The sequence below is a fragment of the Diceros bicornis genome, chromosome 15 (genome assembly GCF_020826845.1).
Source record: "Diceros bicornis minor isolate mBicDic1 chromosome 15, mDicBic1.mat.cur, whole genome shotgun sequence".
In the NCBI taxonomy this organism is placed as follows: Eukaryota; Metazoa; Chordata; class Mammalia; order Perissodactyla; family Rhinocerotidae; genus Diceros; species Diceros bicornis.
The window spans coordinates 3,809,349-3,823,039 of NC_080754.1; the positions used below are offsets into that span (position 1 = coordinate 3,809,349).

Here is a 13,691-nt window from a genome sequence, read left to right on the forward strand (position 1 = left end):
GAACTTGCTTTCTTAAAAACTATGTAAGACTGTTAATTGTCTTTCTTTTAAAAGCAACCCAAAGTTTGTCTTCACAATATCCTAAAACAATTTTCTATATTTTTAATAACCTTAGAAATCAAGTAATATCTTATACTTCATTTTGTCCTCTGAATGTAATTTAGCTTTTATAGCCTGATGTGCTGGTCCACCGCATTTATGTATCTTCTGTATGGATAAATCAAGGGATTCTTGTGTTTGTGTTATTCACAAAAGATGTTTCTCTACATAAGGACTTTACTAGCCTCATAGTTCAGAAACCTGTCCGTTCTAACAACGGGGATTCTGTACCAAAAATCACTGAAAATTGAGTCTCTCCATGAAGAGTTTAGGCTATTTCTTTCAGTTTGAATCCTGCAGACTATAGAGGAACACTGATTAGTTTTCTTTTTAGATTAATTCTTCACATGGGTGATGGTCGTTGACACGTTCTTATTGGGCTCTTTTCTCTTTCCTGGCTAAGTCTGGATGCCCCCTCCGCGGCCCTTCATTTATTTCCCTTGTTCCCTCTGTCTTGTTTCACAATACCCTTTTAAATTGTGGAGAACAGTGCTCCATTCAGGGGACACACAGGCCTGACCTGTGCCAAGAGGCGAGGAGCCTGAGATCCGACTGCGAACAGTGGGCTCTGTGGGGTCCCGGGTGGCAGGCTCAGGTCTGTGGGAGCTGCGGGGTGGGTGTGTCCGCGGGCTGGGTGCGCGCAGGTGTCCCAGGTGTGGCGGGAGGACCCGGAGCACCCCGGGAGCCGGCGCACCGGGGAGCTGGTCTCCAGGCTGTGGGGACTTCTGAGCGGCCAGCCTGGCTGTGGCTTCCACGGTGGTGCGGTGACCCTGGCCCTTCTCGAGGGTCCTTTGATTCACGGTTCTTTGAAACCCTCCGGGTCGCACGTCGCTTCAGCCCTCCCCGCCCCCTCGTCTGGCATCCCCGGGTCCTGGAGTGTGTGCGGGTCCTGGGGAAGGGGCTGCTGGGGGGACTTTCATCTCCGCCCGGGGCCCTCTCACGGGCCGAGGGTTCGGGGCCCGGGCTTCCGTGGGCGCCGCCGCTCCTGGTTTCTGAGCCTGTCTTTGTCCCCTAGGGTGCCTCCGGTGGAGATGAAGCGGAGAAATGAGGTCCAGCCCTGCTTGTCACAGCCGGCTTTTGCCTCTCTCCTGAGGTAAAAATATCAGAGAAACCGTGGCGTCCACGTGTTCCACGTGTGTTTGTCACCGTTGTCCACGCTTGGGTGCTTCTCCGCATACAAACCCGAGCGGTGCGCGTGGACGCCCGCACCCGCCCGGGGGGAGCCCGGGCTCCGCGTGCGGTAGGAAGGCGGGGCGCTCGTCGGCCCGGGGTCCCCAAGGGTGAGAGGCCTGTGGGGGGCATAACGCGTGAACCCCCTTTAGGCTTCTATTCCCCCTTGTTGGCTGTAGGCTTCCGCCCTTATTGCTTTGTGGCTTCTCCTGCCCCGCCTCTAGGCTCCACTGTGCGGTGAGACAGGTTTTCCTGCCCTGCGCTGACTTAAGGAACTACGTCCCCGTCTCACAGAAGAGAAGTAATGACTGCTCATTGTGGTTGTCAGGGCTTGTAGAGAACTGACTCTCCCATCCACAAATGTTCTTTTCTTCTGTCACCTCAACTTTGACAGATGGCTGGTCAGGCTGCTTCTAGATCAACAGGAATAAACGATGGTCTGGTCTGGGCTTGTTTGTGTAAAACAGGCACAAGCTTTTCAGCATTTTATCCCTTAAGGATCAAAAATTCACATTTGCTTTTCTTATTTTCTTTTATAATATTACTGCTCCTTTCTGTTACTGGTTTTCTTAACCCTTTGGGACTACAGATCCCTTTAAAACCAACCGACTCTCTGCATGAAATCTCTCTGTATGTGGTTACAGATGTGCCACGCCTGCCTGTGGTCTATCCATGGGGGGTGCCCACTTAGGACCACTGCAAAGTAGAAGAGTGGTTTTAAAGTTTTTTGACACATTTTACTTTGGAACCTGGTATGCACATATATTTATAATAAGAAAAGAAAGAAAGAATTTTCCCCCTTCCTACTCCAGACACCCTGTATTCTGTTCTATTCACTTTTTAAAAATTTGCTGATCATGACTTGCAAAACTGATTTCAGGAGCCACCTATGGGTTTAGACAGTGGGCTTAAGACGCTTGTCTATAGTCAAGGTGCTCTTCAACATTAGCCAAAAAAGATATTTTCTTTCTGAGAAAATCCAAAAGGGTTAAAGTATTTATGCAAGTTTACTCAGCAGGTGTTTAAGCCTACAGTGTAAGGACAAGTAGAATCATATTTGCCACAGGAACAGCATTCTCTGGGGTCAGTGCTTCTCCTCTGCCAGTAGCATCAGGAGAAGCTTGACTGGGAACCCTGGAGGTCTTCTCGCAGGGCTGTGGAGAGGACATCTTTCCTGAGAGTTAAGCTTCAGTGTGCATTTCAGCTTTGCCAGATAATTCTATAGTTACTTCACTTCTCATAGCTTCAGTGTCTTAGTCTAAATTGATTCACAGACTTGACCTACCTTTCCAGGCTTCTGTAGGAGTAACAACAGCAGAAATGTCATACGATACATTATAATGTCCTATAAGACAATGTAATAAAATACAATGTACTGTGTAATTATTACAGAGAGGCCTGATACTTACTGAGCCCTACTATGTGTGAGACATGGTGCTAAACAATTATGTCACTTAGAAATACAATGAGAGTCGCCTAGCACGAGGTCTGACTGGCAGTAGACATTAATCCTTACTCACCATCGTCACCCCCACGACTCCGGAGACCAGCGTCCTTTGTCGCCTTGCCCTCAGGGTGCAGAGTCATCTGTGGGTCACTTCCCCACAGAAGACCCAGAGAGCTTGAGTCTCCTCTCAGTCTTAAGTCAGGTGACCTGACGCTTCCTCTTCCCAGAGTGGATCCTGAGCTTGGGGATCAACCCCAAAATAGAGATGATCTTTCAAGGTTGGCTGGACCCCCGAGGCTGCTGTCACTGTCACAACTGGGACACACGTCAGGTCTCAAGCAGGAGGGGCTGGTCTCTCGCCTGTTTCCTTAGTGTGAATCCGTGTGAGTTCTTAGCTCAGCCTAAGATCCTCAGCTCCTGTGACTTGCCCGCGGTTAGTGGCTCCTGAGTGGCAAAGCCAAGACAAAACTGAAGCTCTTTCAGCCTCCTCCACTGCTATTTCCATTTTGTCATGCAGCCTCTGAAGCCCCAGGGGCGCTCTGATCTCCACCCGCAGTTTTTAGTCTAAGAAAGGGCAAAGCTGAAATGGCCGGAGAAATGGGGTGCTGTGTGGGGGTCGCAGTAAGGGTTAGCTTGATTTGCTCTGCAGCGTCCAGTCCTTCCGGTGGGTGAAAACAGCATGTTAATATGAGCTTTAATACCTGTTCCTTCTCTAAAATTAAAAAAACTCTTATTTTTTCTATTTCATAATGGTCTCATAAAGAATGAATTTGGAGTTTAAATTCATTCAATCATTTATTAAACACGTGTTTCCTGCATACTCTGTGCCAGTGCTAAAAGTGAAAGAAAACAGGCACACCCTGCCCTCGTCAAACTTCCTCCCTCGTCTGAGGGTGCCAGATCGGGGCAGGGGCGGCCTTCAGCAGAGCAGTTCTTGTTCTCGAGTAAATCTGAATCTAGTGACATCAGGAGAGAGTTTGGTCCTAGCTGCATCCACTTTTTCACTTATTTTTATTTTCACGGCTGACACGATTCCATAGATATGGTACTTTTTAATTTGGGAGTGGCTTAGCATCAATACTTTCATCTTCCGTTATTCCTTTGTTTCTTCCTGTAGATGGATTAACTTTTTATCACTTGGTGTTGGTTTGTTTTTACGTTTTGTTCCCTCCTCCCCAGCCCCCCGAAGCTGTAACATAATTTTGGTTCCATGACCTAGAAAGTATTTCCATTCCGGTTGTAAGTTCCATTGTATATCCCATTCCATGGAATACTGAAATGCTGTTTAAGACAATTTTTAAAGAATTTTTAAAATAGTTATACATTCATACATAGTCAGTATAGCAATATGAACGATGCACTACAGTTGTTTTCAGTTGTGACTTTAAATGCCTGCGAATATTGTTGGCATTTGGGAAAATCATTCTTTATCCTTTTCTTCCAGATTTCATGAGTTTCACCCTTTTCTGTGTGTAGCTGATTTTAAAAAGATTGCTTCCTTGTATGGTGGCGATAAGTTTGATTTGCCCTATGGGATAAGAAATTCAGGTCAGTAATATTCTGCTTATGCTGCCCTATAAATATGAGTGCTGTTTGATGTGAACCACATGTTTATGTAATTTTAAGGCCTTTTAATCTTTCTGCTTCATAATGATTCCTAAAGGGTATGATTTTGGGATGGGATGAAGGGAATTAAGTTTTAATATACAAATCCCCACTCCCTTTGAGATAGTATAGAATGAAAGTGGTAGATTTTCTGTTGTTGTCGAGAAACTGCTTTTTACTTCTGTTTTGCCACCCTCTTATTTACGAGTTCTGATGTCTTACTTTATTCTGATTTAGAGTTAGCAGGATAACCCTGTGGGTTAACTTCCTCCCATCTCCCATTGCACCTCTTTACTTGGAAGTTTTATTTTATTTTATCAGTAAGTTCTAGCTCCTTGATCAATCGTTTAATTTAATCAGTGGATATTTTATTTTTGCTAAATTTAGTGAGAAGTACTCCACCTACTAATGACGTAACACTTTTCCCTCTGCTCGTTGAGAACTCATTGGCTGTACACAGCTTTACATTCTAGATTTGTGTGTGTGTGTGTGTGAGGAAGATTAGCCCTGTGCTAACATCCATTGCCAATCCTCCTCTTTTTGCTGAGGAAGATTGGCCCTGAGCTAACATCTGTGCCCATCTTCCTCCGCTTTATATGTGGGACACCACCACAGCATGGCTTGATAAGTGGAGCATAGGTCCGCACCCGGGATCCAAACCTGTGAACCCTGCGCCACCACAGCGGAGTGCGCACTTAACCACTATGCCACTGGGCCAACCCCTATGTTCTAAATTTTTGAGAGACTCTCAAAGCCCAGGAGGTTATGAGCCTACATTTTTCTGAGTTAAATTTTGCCTATTCAGCTGATCCTCTGTGTGTGTGTGTTAAAATAATATTGCAGAGAATTTGATAATTTAATAGGCTTAAACTTGCTGACTGTTCATATCTGTACTACTGTCAGTTTCATCTGATATTGCTAATTTTTAGTTATCTTTTTATGCATGTTTTCAGATTAATCGTCTTATTTTTCTGGGGTTTTTGGGACGTGTCCTTGGAGCATTTACCATTTTGAGTGTGCCTATCGGGCAGCACTGGCTAATTGCAGTTGTATCCTTAATTTTCACCCCAGAATAAATCATTTGTGGCCATACCAGTTGGAAATGGGTTTGGGGGAGGACACTGTGGCTTGCTCTGTGCCTAAGAAGCCATGATCCTTTTACTCATAATCCTCCATTTGTTTTCTAGCGGAACATTTTCGACTTGCTCTGTCAAAACTGCCGAGTTGTGATCCTTTTGACGAGTTTGACAAGTGAGTTTATTTCCTTGCTTCTGTTTGACTTTTAGCTAAGGTGGTTCAAAAGATACACCCCAAGGGATGTAAAATGTATTTATTCAGGAAAATTCTGTAGCATTTGTACATAACTAAAGCATCTAGCATTTATCTCTGTGACACTTGAAATAAACAAACTACAAAATTAATTTAGAAGCTGCAGGATTAGATGGCTCAAAGTTTACAGAGTCTTGACAACAAGCGATGCTGGTCCTAAGTCAGGACATTTTTACCCCACATTCATCTTTTCTAAGTTGTTGTTCTGAAGAATTAATTCACAACCCGTTACTGGGCTTACAGCCTCCCTCTGTGGCTGTTTCCCACACCTCCCTCACATCCTCTGAACCACTCATGATGATCTTTTCTGTTTCCCTTGTGAAGAAGGTTGAGTACTGGACTCCAGAAGCAGCTCTCTTCCTTTTATTTGGGATTATATTTGAGGAAAGCAAAGAGCTTGCTTAGATATACGTTTTCTGCCTACAAAAGGTAATTTCGTTTTTAGAAAATTTTGGTGTCAAGTTACCCCTAGGAATTGAATTGCCAAAGATAGACTTCTTGGCAGGTAGACTTATTTTACAGAATTACAGTTATTTCACAAAGTTTTAAGCTACACTTTAGAATTTGGTTGCTGGTCCAGTGGGATGATATGGGTCGTCTGTAGATATTAAGCTTCCATTAAAAGGAAAATGGCAGACTTAGCCCTCTTGCCCAAGGAAGCAGAGGTGCTGTTCGGTGGGTGCAGAGATGAGGGCACTGGACAGAGACGTGAACATGGAGCTAGTTTATAGAACAGAGCAGGAAGAGCAGTGCCAGATTTTGTCTGAGTTTGTCTCATTTTTCTTGTTCGGGGCCCAGATGATTGAAATGTGGATTATGTAATATATGTTGGTTCATTTCAGTTTGTATTTACTTGTCATAATTTAAAACTATGCCATCAGACGAGTCAATTTCAGTTTTTGATTGCTTATCGACAGCAACCATGTATGTTCCTTTCTAACCTAAAGTTTATGTAGCTCTCGTTTGCAGAATATTGCTTTGTGCAGACCTTTGGCATACGTGCTTTATGTCAATTCTCTCTAGTTTTTACACCACCCTGCCAAGTGTGCTTGATGATCTCTACTTTTTAAATGGAAACGCTGAGGCAAGGCAAACATACGTAGTTTGTCTAATCCTGGCTCTAATGCGGCAGCCAGGATGAGAACCTGGGCAGGGCCCTCCAGTGCCTGGATGTCTGACTTAAGAGTGATAATGGTTATACCTCAAGTATTTGCAGCAAGTGTCTGCAATTATTTGGAAAGCTCCTTGGCCCTGTAAATGTGAGCTGTTGTCAGGATTCTTGAGCGTATGTGACTAGAAGTTTCGTTTTTACCTGGTTTTTATCCTAAAAGTAGACTGTGATTTATGTAGTTGCTTTCAGAACCCCTTCTCACACAGGTGTTCATCATGTGTGTGCCTCAGCCAGGCTGGTTCCTCTCTTCTTGCTGTTCCCCGCCCATTCCCACTGTCACGGAGAGTGCCCCCTACTTGCACCGTCAATCCTCGAGTCTTAGCATCACTTGTATTGGGGAGCGGTGGGTGTGGGTGGTGAGGAGGGCGTGAAAATCATGCCGATCACACAAGAGGCCTTTAGTCTGAAGTTGTCAAGAGACTGATGTCGAGTCAGTGTGCAGTCAGAGACATCAGATACAGGGTGATGGGAACTATCCTGTGGGTCCCCTCAGAGCGTGCAGCAGTGCATGAGTTAGTGCCATCACAGATGGTCAGCCTCGCTGGACTGCTGTTGCACGTGTGCGCACCTGTGCCCTACAGACCCCAGACAGGTTATTGGAAAGTGGATAAGCATATACTTGTGACACTATTATGTTCTATTTGCATATTGACTTTTTGGATGGTCATGTAATAATTAATTTTATCCATATTTTAAATAAGTCATTCTACATTTGTCTGGAACCCACTGTATAACACAAAGAAAATAACAGGCCAGCCTATGCCTGAGCAATACATTTTAAATAAATTCCAGAAAGGCAAAATGTACTGAACTGCCTATTGTTCCCCGAGTCAGCTCAGTTTGTGCCCAGGTGACCGTATACACCTCCCACATCTCCTCTCGTGTTGGGAAAGGTGCTGTAGAGGAAAGAGGTCTGAGAAAGGCCCTTCTCACTCAGGCGGAGGGTTTGGACTGCGCTGGTGGGTGGGTCCTCCCCGAGCCCGCAGACTGTGGATTCAGGAGCTGGCCAGGTGTGCGAGGAGGGAGCCTTGCTGACATAGGCTCGCTTGCTCTTTGTGTGGGTCTGCAGGTCACAGGAGGGGCTGAGGTGAGATGCGCCTTTCAAGTCCCTTCCTCTGTTGGCTGCTCCACCAGCAAGACTCACGTGGCTGCCGGCCGTGGTCTGGGGCGGTTCTGTCTCTGCTGTGCTCTGGAAGAGGCTGGGCGTATGTTCGGGAGCAGCAGCTGGGCACAGGCCTTCTCCCCCCCCACACACACTTTATTCCCCTCTGTCCTCTTTGTCCTCTCCAGAAAGGTTCAGAAATTCTTGTTGTTGCGTCAAATCTGAATCCTTTAAGATTCTGCCAGCTGTAAATCTTAGTTTTGTTCAGACACCTTATTCAGCATGCCTGATGCCCTCAGCTGGGATGGATTCCACTGTGAATGGGAAAACTAAAAGTCTCAGTTACATTGACAGATGGGAGTTTTCTTCTTCCTCGCAGTTGTCACGTGAGTGAGGGCTGCAGGTCCATTCCTGGCTGGCCCAACAGCCTGATCTTCATACACACGCCGTTCCTCAGCACTCAGCCTCCCACTCATGGTCCAGTGTGGCGGCTGGATCTCCATCAATCCTATCCACATTCCAGCCAGCGGGGAGGGGCAGAGGAGGGCATGCCTCCACCCTTTAAGACTTGCCTCCTCCTTTAAGGACATTTCCCAGAAGTCACATGTATGCTTTCATTACACCGGTGATGGGCAGGAGTCTGTTGGTACCAGCTTGTGAGAACTGCAGCTCTTCCCAACTCCATGTTCAGTGCCATCAAGGTGGAAGCTGGAAATTAGCCGTGGTGGGAGTATTGATACCATGGAAACTGGCAAACAAACCAGGGTGCCCCCATCACTCCCACCCCAAGAGAGCTGGTTGTTAAACATTGGCTAGCAACCACTGATTATATCCCGTTGGCTAGGGGAATAGTCACAAGGCCACACTCAGCTGGAAGGTGGATTGGACAATGTAGCCTTTATTCCACGTGGCCGTGTGCCCACCTTTAAAAAAAAAAATGTCTGGGGCCGGCCCGGTGGCATAGCGGTTAAGTTCCTGTGCTCTGCTTTTGTGGCCCGGGGTTTGCTGGTTCAGATCCTGGGTGCAGATCTACTCACTGCTCATCAAGCCGTGCTGAGGCGGCGTCCCACATACAGCAACTAGAAGGATGTACAACTATGACGTACAACTATCTACTGGGGCTTTGGGGAGAAAAAAAGGAAAAAAAAAGGAGGGATATTGGCAACAGATATTAGCTCAGGGCCAATCTTCCTCAAAAAAAAATGTCCTATTTTAAGGGACAAGGAAATATGAGTTTTTTTGCGGGGGCCAGTGAGGAAGACTGGCCCTGGGCTAACATCTGTTGCCAATCCTCCTCTTTTTGTTGAGGAAGATTGGCCCTGAGCTAACAGCTGTGCCCATCTTCCTCTATTTTGTATGTGGGACGCCACCACAGCGTGGCTTGATGTGTGGTGCTCTGGTCCGCACCCAGGATCTGAACCTGCAAACCCTGGGCCGCTGAAGTGGAGCTCGCGAACTTAACCACTATACCACTGTGCTGGCCTCATGGAAACATGATTATTGAGGGGCAACCAGCAGTCTTCATCAGTAGCCCCACCACGTCCCTGGCCCCCCGTCCCTGTGCCTGGTGACTTTCAGGATCCTGAAGTCATCATGTAACTCTACACCAGCCCAGCTCCGCGCTCGCAGCAGCCAGCAGGGTTTCTCTCTCGGAGAACTGATGTCCTGTGGGCGCTGTTGAGACGTCCTGGTGTGTAGATCATTTTGAAGTGGCATCTCGTGTGGAGGTCTTTATGCCATCCTTGTAGGTAATGATAGTGAAGTAACTCTGAGGCAGAGAGAGCCTTTTTCTAAAGTTAACACCATGAAGAACCTGGGCCAGAAATACCAAGGGTAGAGAGTGGGTGTGTGTGATGGGCATAAGACTCCATGTGAACGATCCCCAGAGCTGTAACAAGTCCACGCTTGTTCTTTGCTTTATCGCCCTCCCCTTCACTAGCCACTCCCCCTCCCCACCCAACAAATAAAGCATCTGTTCTTTTTCAAAATTTTTGGTCCCCTAGTAATAATTATAATAACTTGCCTCCCTTTTTGTAATGACGTCTGTTAGAAAACGTTCGGCTTATAGAAGACTGGCTTTTCCCTCTAATTTTGTGACAGGATTTCTCTGTGTTTTCTGTGAAAAGATGATACCAAATGAAAGGATATGTGCAGGACCTGTTTTATCTCATTATTTTACTTAGTTATCTTTTTGGTATTGTTTTTTAACAGACAGTGTAATCTAGGACGTTTTCCTTCATGCTCTTCCTGAGTCTCCTCTGAGCCGTGGCCCCCAGGTCGTGGTTGGGGAGACACTGAAGCTGCTGAGTTGTCCCCTAGAGATTCCTGGTCACCTCAGCCAACCTGCCGCTTGCCGTGTTGTGTGCCCTGAGAGCCAACCCAGCAGCAGAGCCGAGACGTCCTAGAGATGGCCAGTGGCAGGAAGGATGGGGTCAGCTAGTCCGACCCTCATTTTAAGGATGAGAGCACTGAGGTCAGAGTTCAGAGGTCTCCAGACTTCCTCTGTTCTCCAGCTCCTCCTTTCCCATTTTAACCAGCAGAAAAAAGAAAGAAAAGACTCCAAAATCGAAAGTCTTAAACTAAGCATCATCTGAAGAGGGAGGGATGAAGAGAATTCTGGAATTGTGAATTCCTTTGGATATGTTCTTTAGGATTTCCAGGGCTATGAATCTCCGCATTATTTAATATAACTTATGCCGTTATCCTTAACCTCAAACCATTTTTAACAAGATGATCTTTAATGCTTTTACAGGGTCAAACTCAAACATCTCCAGGGTACACGTGTAAATTTATAGAAAACACGTATATGTTAAATAGGGGTTTTTTTCTCTTAAAGATACATGATCTTGATAGCATCTTGTCTGAAGAGATACTACAGAAAAACACATTCTTCTTTCGTCAACTCTTACTCTGAAGATCATGCGTAATAAATGTGCCAAGTGCCTTCTGGTTCTGTCTCTGAGCCAGCTGATGCTAAGTATGGGAAAGAGAGAAAGTCTCAGAGAAATGTTGAGAAACTATATTCTATTTTTTTGTTGTTGAGGTGAAATTCATGTACCATAAAATGAACCATTTTAAAGTGAACAATTCATTTTAGTGCATTCTTGATGTTGTGCAGCGACCACTGCTAGCTGGTTCCAAAAAGACAAACCCTTTTACAAAATGATGACAGCGCCCTTGTCATGCTTGTTTGTTTCTTTTCATGGTCTTCCTTTCGTGGAAACACTCAGACTCACTCTCAGACCGGGACTCTGGCAATAGAGGAGTGATAATAAGAATGGAAAAGGATGACTTGAAAATGAGATTTTTTGGGGGGAGGGGTAGTAAAAAGGGGGGTGAGACGGCAAGGAGGGGCCATCTAAATCGAGGGTTTCAGCAAGTCTCAAAAAGCACTAGAGCCAGCAGGTCTGCACTGACTGCTCTGTGACGTGGGACAAGTTTCCAAGTTCCCAAACCTTGGTTTCATGCAAAAGTGGGGGTGGAATTATACTGTGCGTTATGCCAATGTTAATTTTAATAGTTAATAGTTAAATCAGTATAACCACTGGAGGAAACTGGGTGAAGGGTACAAAGGACTTCTCCGTCCTATTTTTGCAACTTCCTGTGACTCTAGAATTTCAAAATCAAAAGATGAAATTGAAAATATATGACCGCACAAAAAGTTATCCATGAATGTTCACAGCAGTGTTATTTATGGTAGCACCAAAGGGGAAAAAACCCACATGTCCATCAGCTGCGGGATGGATAAACTAAATGTGGATCCATACAATGGAATATTATTCAACCGTAAAAAGCACTGAGGTACTGACACAGGCTAGGACATGATGAACCTTGAAAACATTATGCTAAGTGAAAGAAGCCAGTCACAAAAGACCACATGCCATCTGATTCCATGTATGTGAAATGGCCGGAACAGACAAATCCATAGAGACAGAGAGTAGATTAGTGGGTGCCAGAGATGGGGGAGGGGAGAATGGAGAGCGACTGCTACTGGCTTTGGGCTTTCTTTGTGGGGTGATGAAAATGTTCTGAATTAGTGGTGATGGTGGCACAGCTTTGTGAATATGCTAAAACCCACTGAATTTTAGTATTTAAAGGGTGAATTTTATGGCATGTGAATTATATTTCAATTTGAAAAGTAAAAACCCTTAAAAAAGGGGAAGTTGAGGTGGCCTCTGAATTCCACTAGCCTCTGTGTCACTCTGCTCAGAGGGCACCGTGATCCGCGCCGAGAACAGACGGTTTGGGGTGACAGCTCTGGTTCTCCGACGCCTTTTCTCCGCGCTGCTGCTCTGGCTTTCTCAGGACTCGGGTGCCTCTCCTGATTCTCCAAAGCGCAGCGCACACAGGGGGTCGTGTTGAACACACTTCACTAACGGCTCAGGATCCTTCAAGTGCATTGCACGCATCACAGAAAGGCAGTGCTTAAGGCGTGCCCGTGTGTGGAGGCCCCGACCCTCCCTCCCGAGCTCCCGCGCACCAGCGTGCGCCCGGGCCCGGGGTTGCTGCTTCTGCTCCGTGGGAGCACCTCCGGCCCCAGCAGAGCAGCAGACACCCCGAATCACAGGACCTCAGCCCCCGCTTAAAATGCACGAACCAGCTCCCCAGCCGCCCCGCCGGGCATTCTGCAGGCGCGCCAGACGCTGTGAGGCCCGCGGAGGTGGTTACAGAGTAACCACACTGGCACGTCTCCCCTAACGGGCCACCCGCGCAAGTCAGGTGCCTGCCAAACGCACGGGGTCCGCGACAGCGGCCTGGCTGCCCACCCAGGCGGATCCACGAGGTCAGCCTCAGCAGAGCCGGGCAGAGTGGCCGCCAGCGGGGTGGGAGCGTGGCCGCAGACGAGCTACAAAGAAGAAAGGAGTCAGAAGCCAGCAGTGTGTCTATCAGAAGAGCCCCGACTCGCAGGGTTCTCGACGCCCGCGCCGCTGCTCTGCACCCCCGCTGTTTGGCGGGGTTTCCTTCCGGGGCAGCGTTTTCAGCCAGGAGGAGAACTGGAGGGACGGTGTGAGGCTGCCTAACCGAGGGAGCCACACGTGTGAGAGGCGCGGGCTGCCCCTGCCTGTTGTGTAGCAGCTGCTGCGGTCAGATGCTGCGGAAGATAAGCCCTGGTGCGTGCAACGAGAATAACAGCCCTCGAGACCTGGAAGTTCCCTCACTTCATAAAAGGGCAAACTGAGATCCGAGAGGTGGAGTCGCTAGAAGGAGGTCCCAGAGGTGCGAGTGGAAGCTGGAACTAGCAGTCAGGCCTCCACAGTCCATTGCACAGCGTTTTAGGATCTGCTGGCTGCAAGTGACCCTCTGCCTGATTATAAGTGATTTAAACAAAGCCAACATGTGTGATCGCCCACGTTGCATAGGCGTGTGGGTTCAGGTCTGCGGGTCTGTGGTTCCAGCTTGCAGGGTGGGCTGCATGTGGCTGCACAGACGGGGTGGCACAACTCCAGGGGTTCCAGTTGACGTGTGTTGTCTGAACGGCACACCCTGCAGTGGGACTGTGTACAGCCTGCGTGTCTGCATGGCGTGGCTCTGATTAGGGGCTTGAATTAGTGGCTCAGTGACGTCAGGGCAGCTTCTCTGGGGCTGTCTCTGTCTTTCCCTCTTAGTTGCAAGATGGCTGCAGCTACTCTCACCTCATGTAGTCACATGTTCACATCTAAGCAGAAAGGAAGGGTGGATAAAAAAAGAAAAGTGTTCTGCTCAAGCCATGCTCTTCTCTGGGTAAAACCTTTTCCAGAGCATCTAACAGAGTTCCCTAATATCTTAAT

The 13,691-nt window shown here is 47.1% G+C and overlaps 1 protein-coding gene across 7 annotated transcripts in view; it reads left to right on the forward strand.

Annotated features, from left to right (window-relative positions):
• ST3GAL6 (ST3 beta-galactoside alpha-2,3-sialyltransferase 6) overlaps positions 1 to 13,691 on the forward strand; it is a 62,136-nt gene that overhangs the window by 32,856 nt on the left and 15,589 nt on the right. For all 7 annotated transcript variants that reach the window (XM_058555667.1, XM_058555665.1, XM_058555670.1 and 4 more), the window contains 3 exons: positions 1,115 to 1,192; positions 4,161 to 4,264; positions 5,509 to 5,572. In XM_058555667.1, the coding sequence (XP_058411650.1) occupies positions 1,115 to 1,192; positions 4,161 to 4,264; positions 5,509 to 5,572 (246 nt within the window). The remainder of the gene's footprint in view (positions 1 to 1,114; positions 1,193 to 4,160; positions 4,265 to 5,508; positions 5,573 to 13,691) is intronic.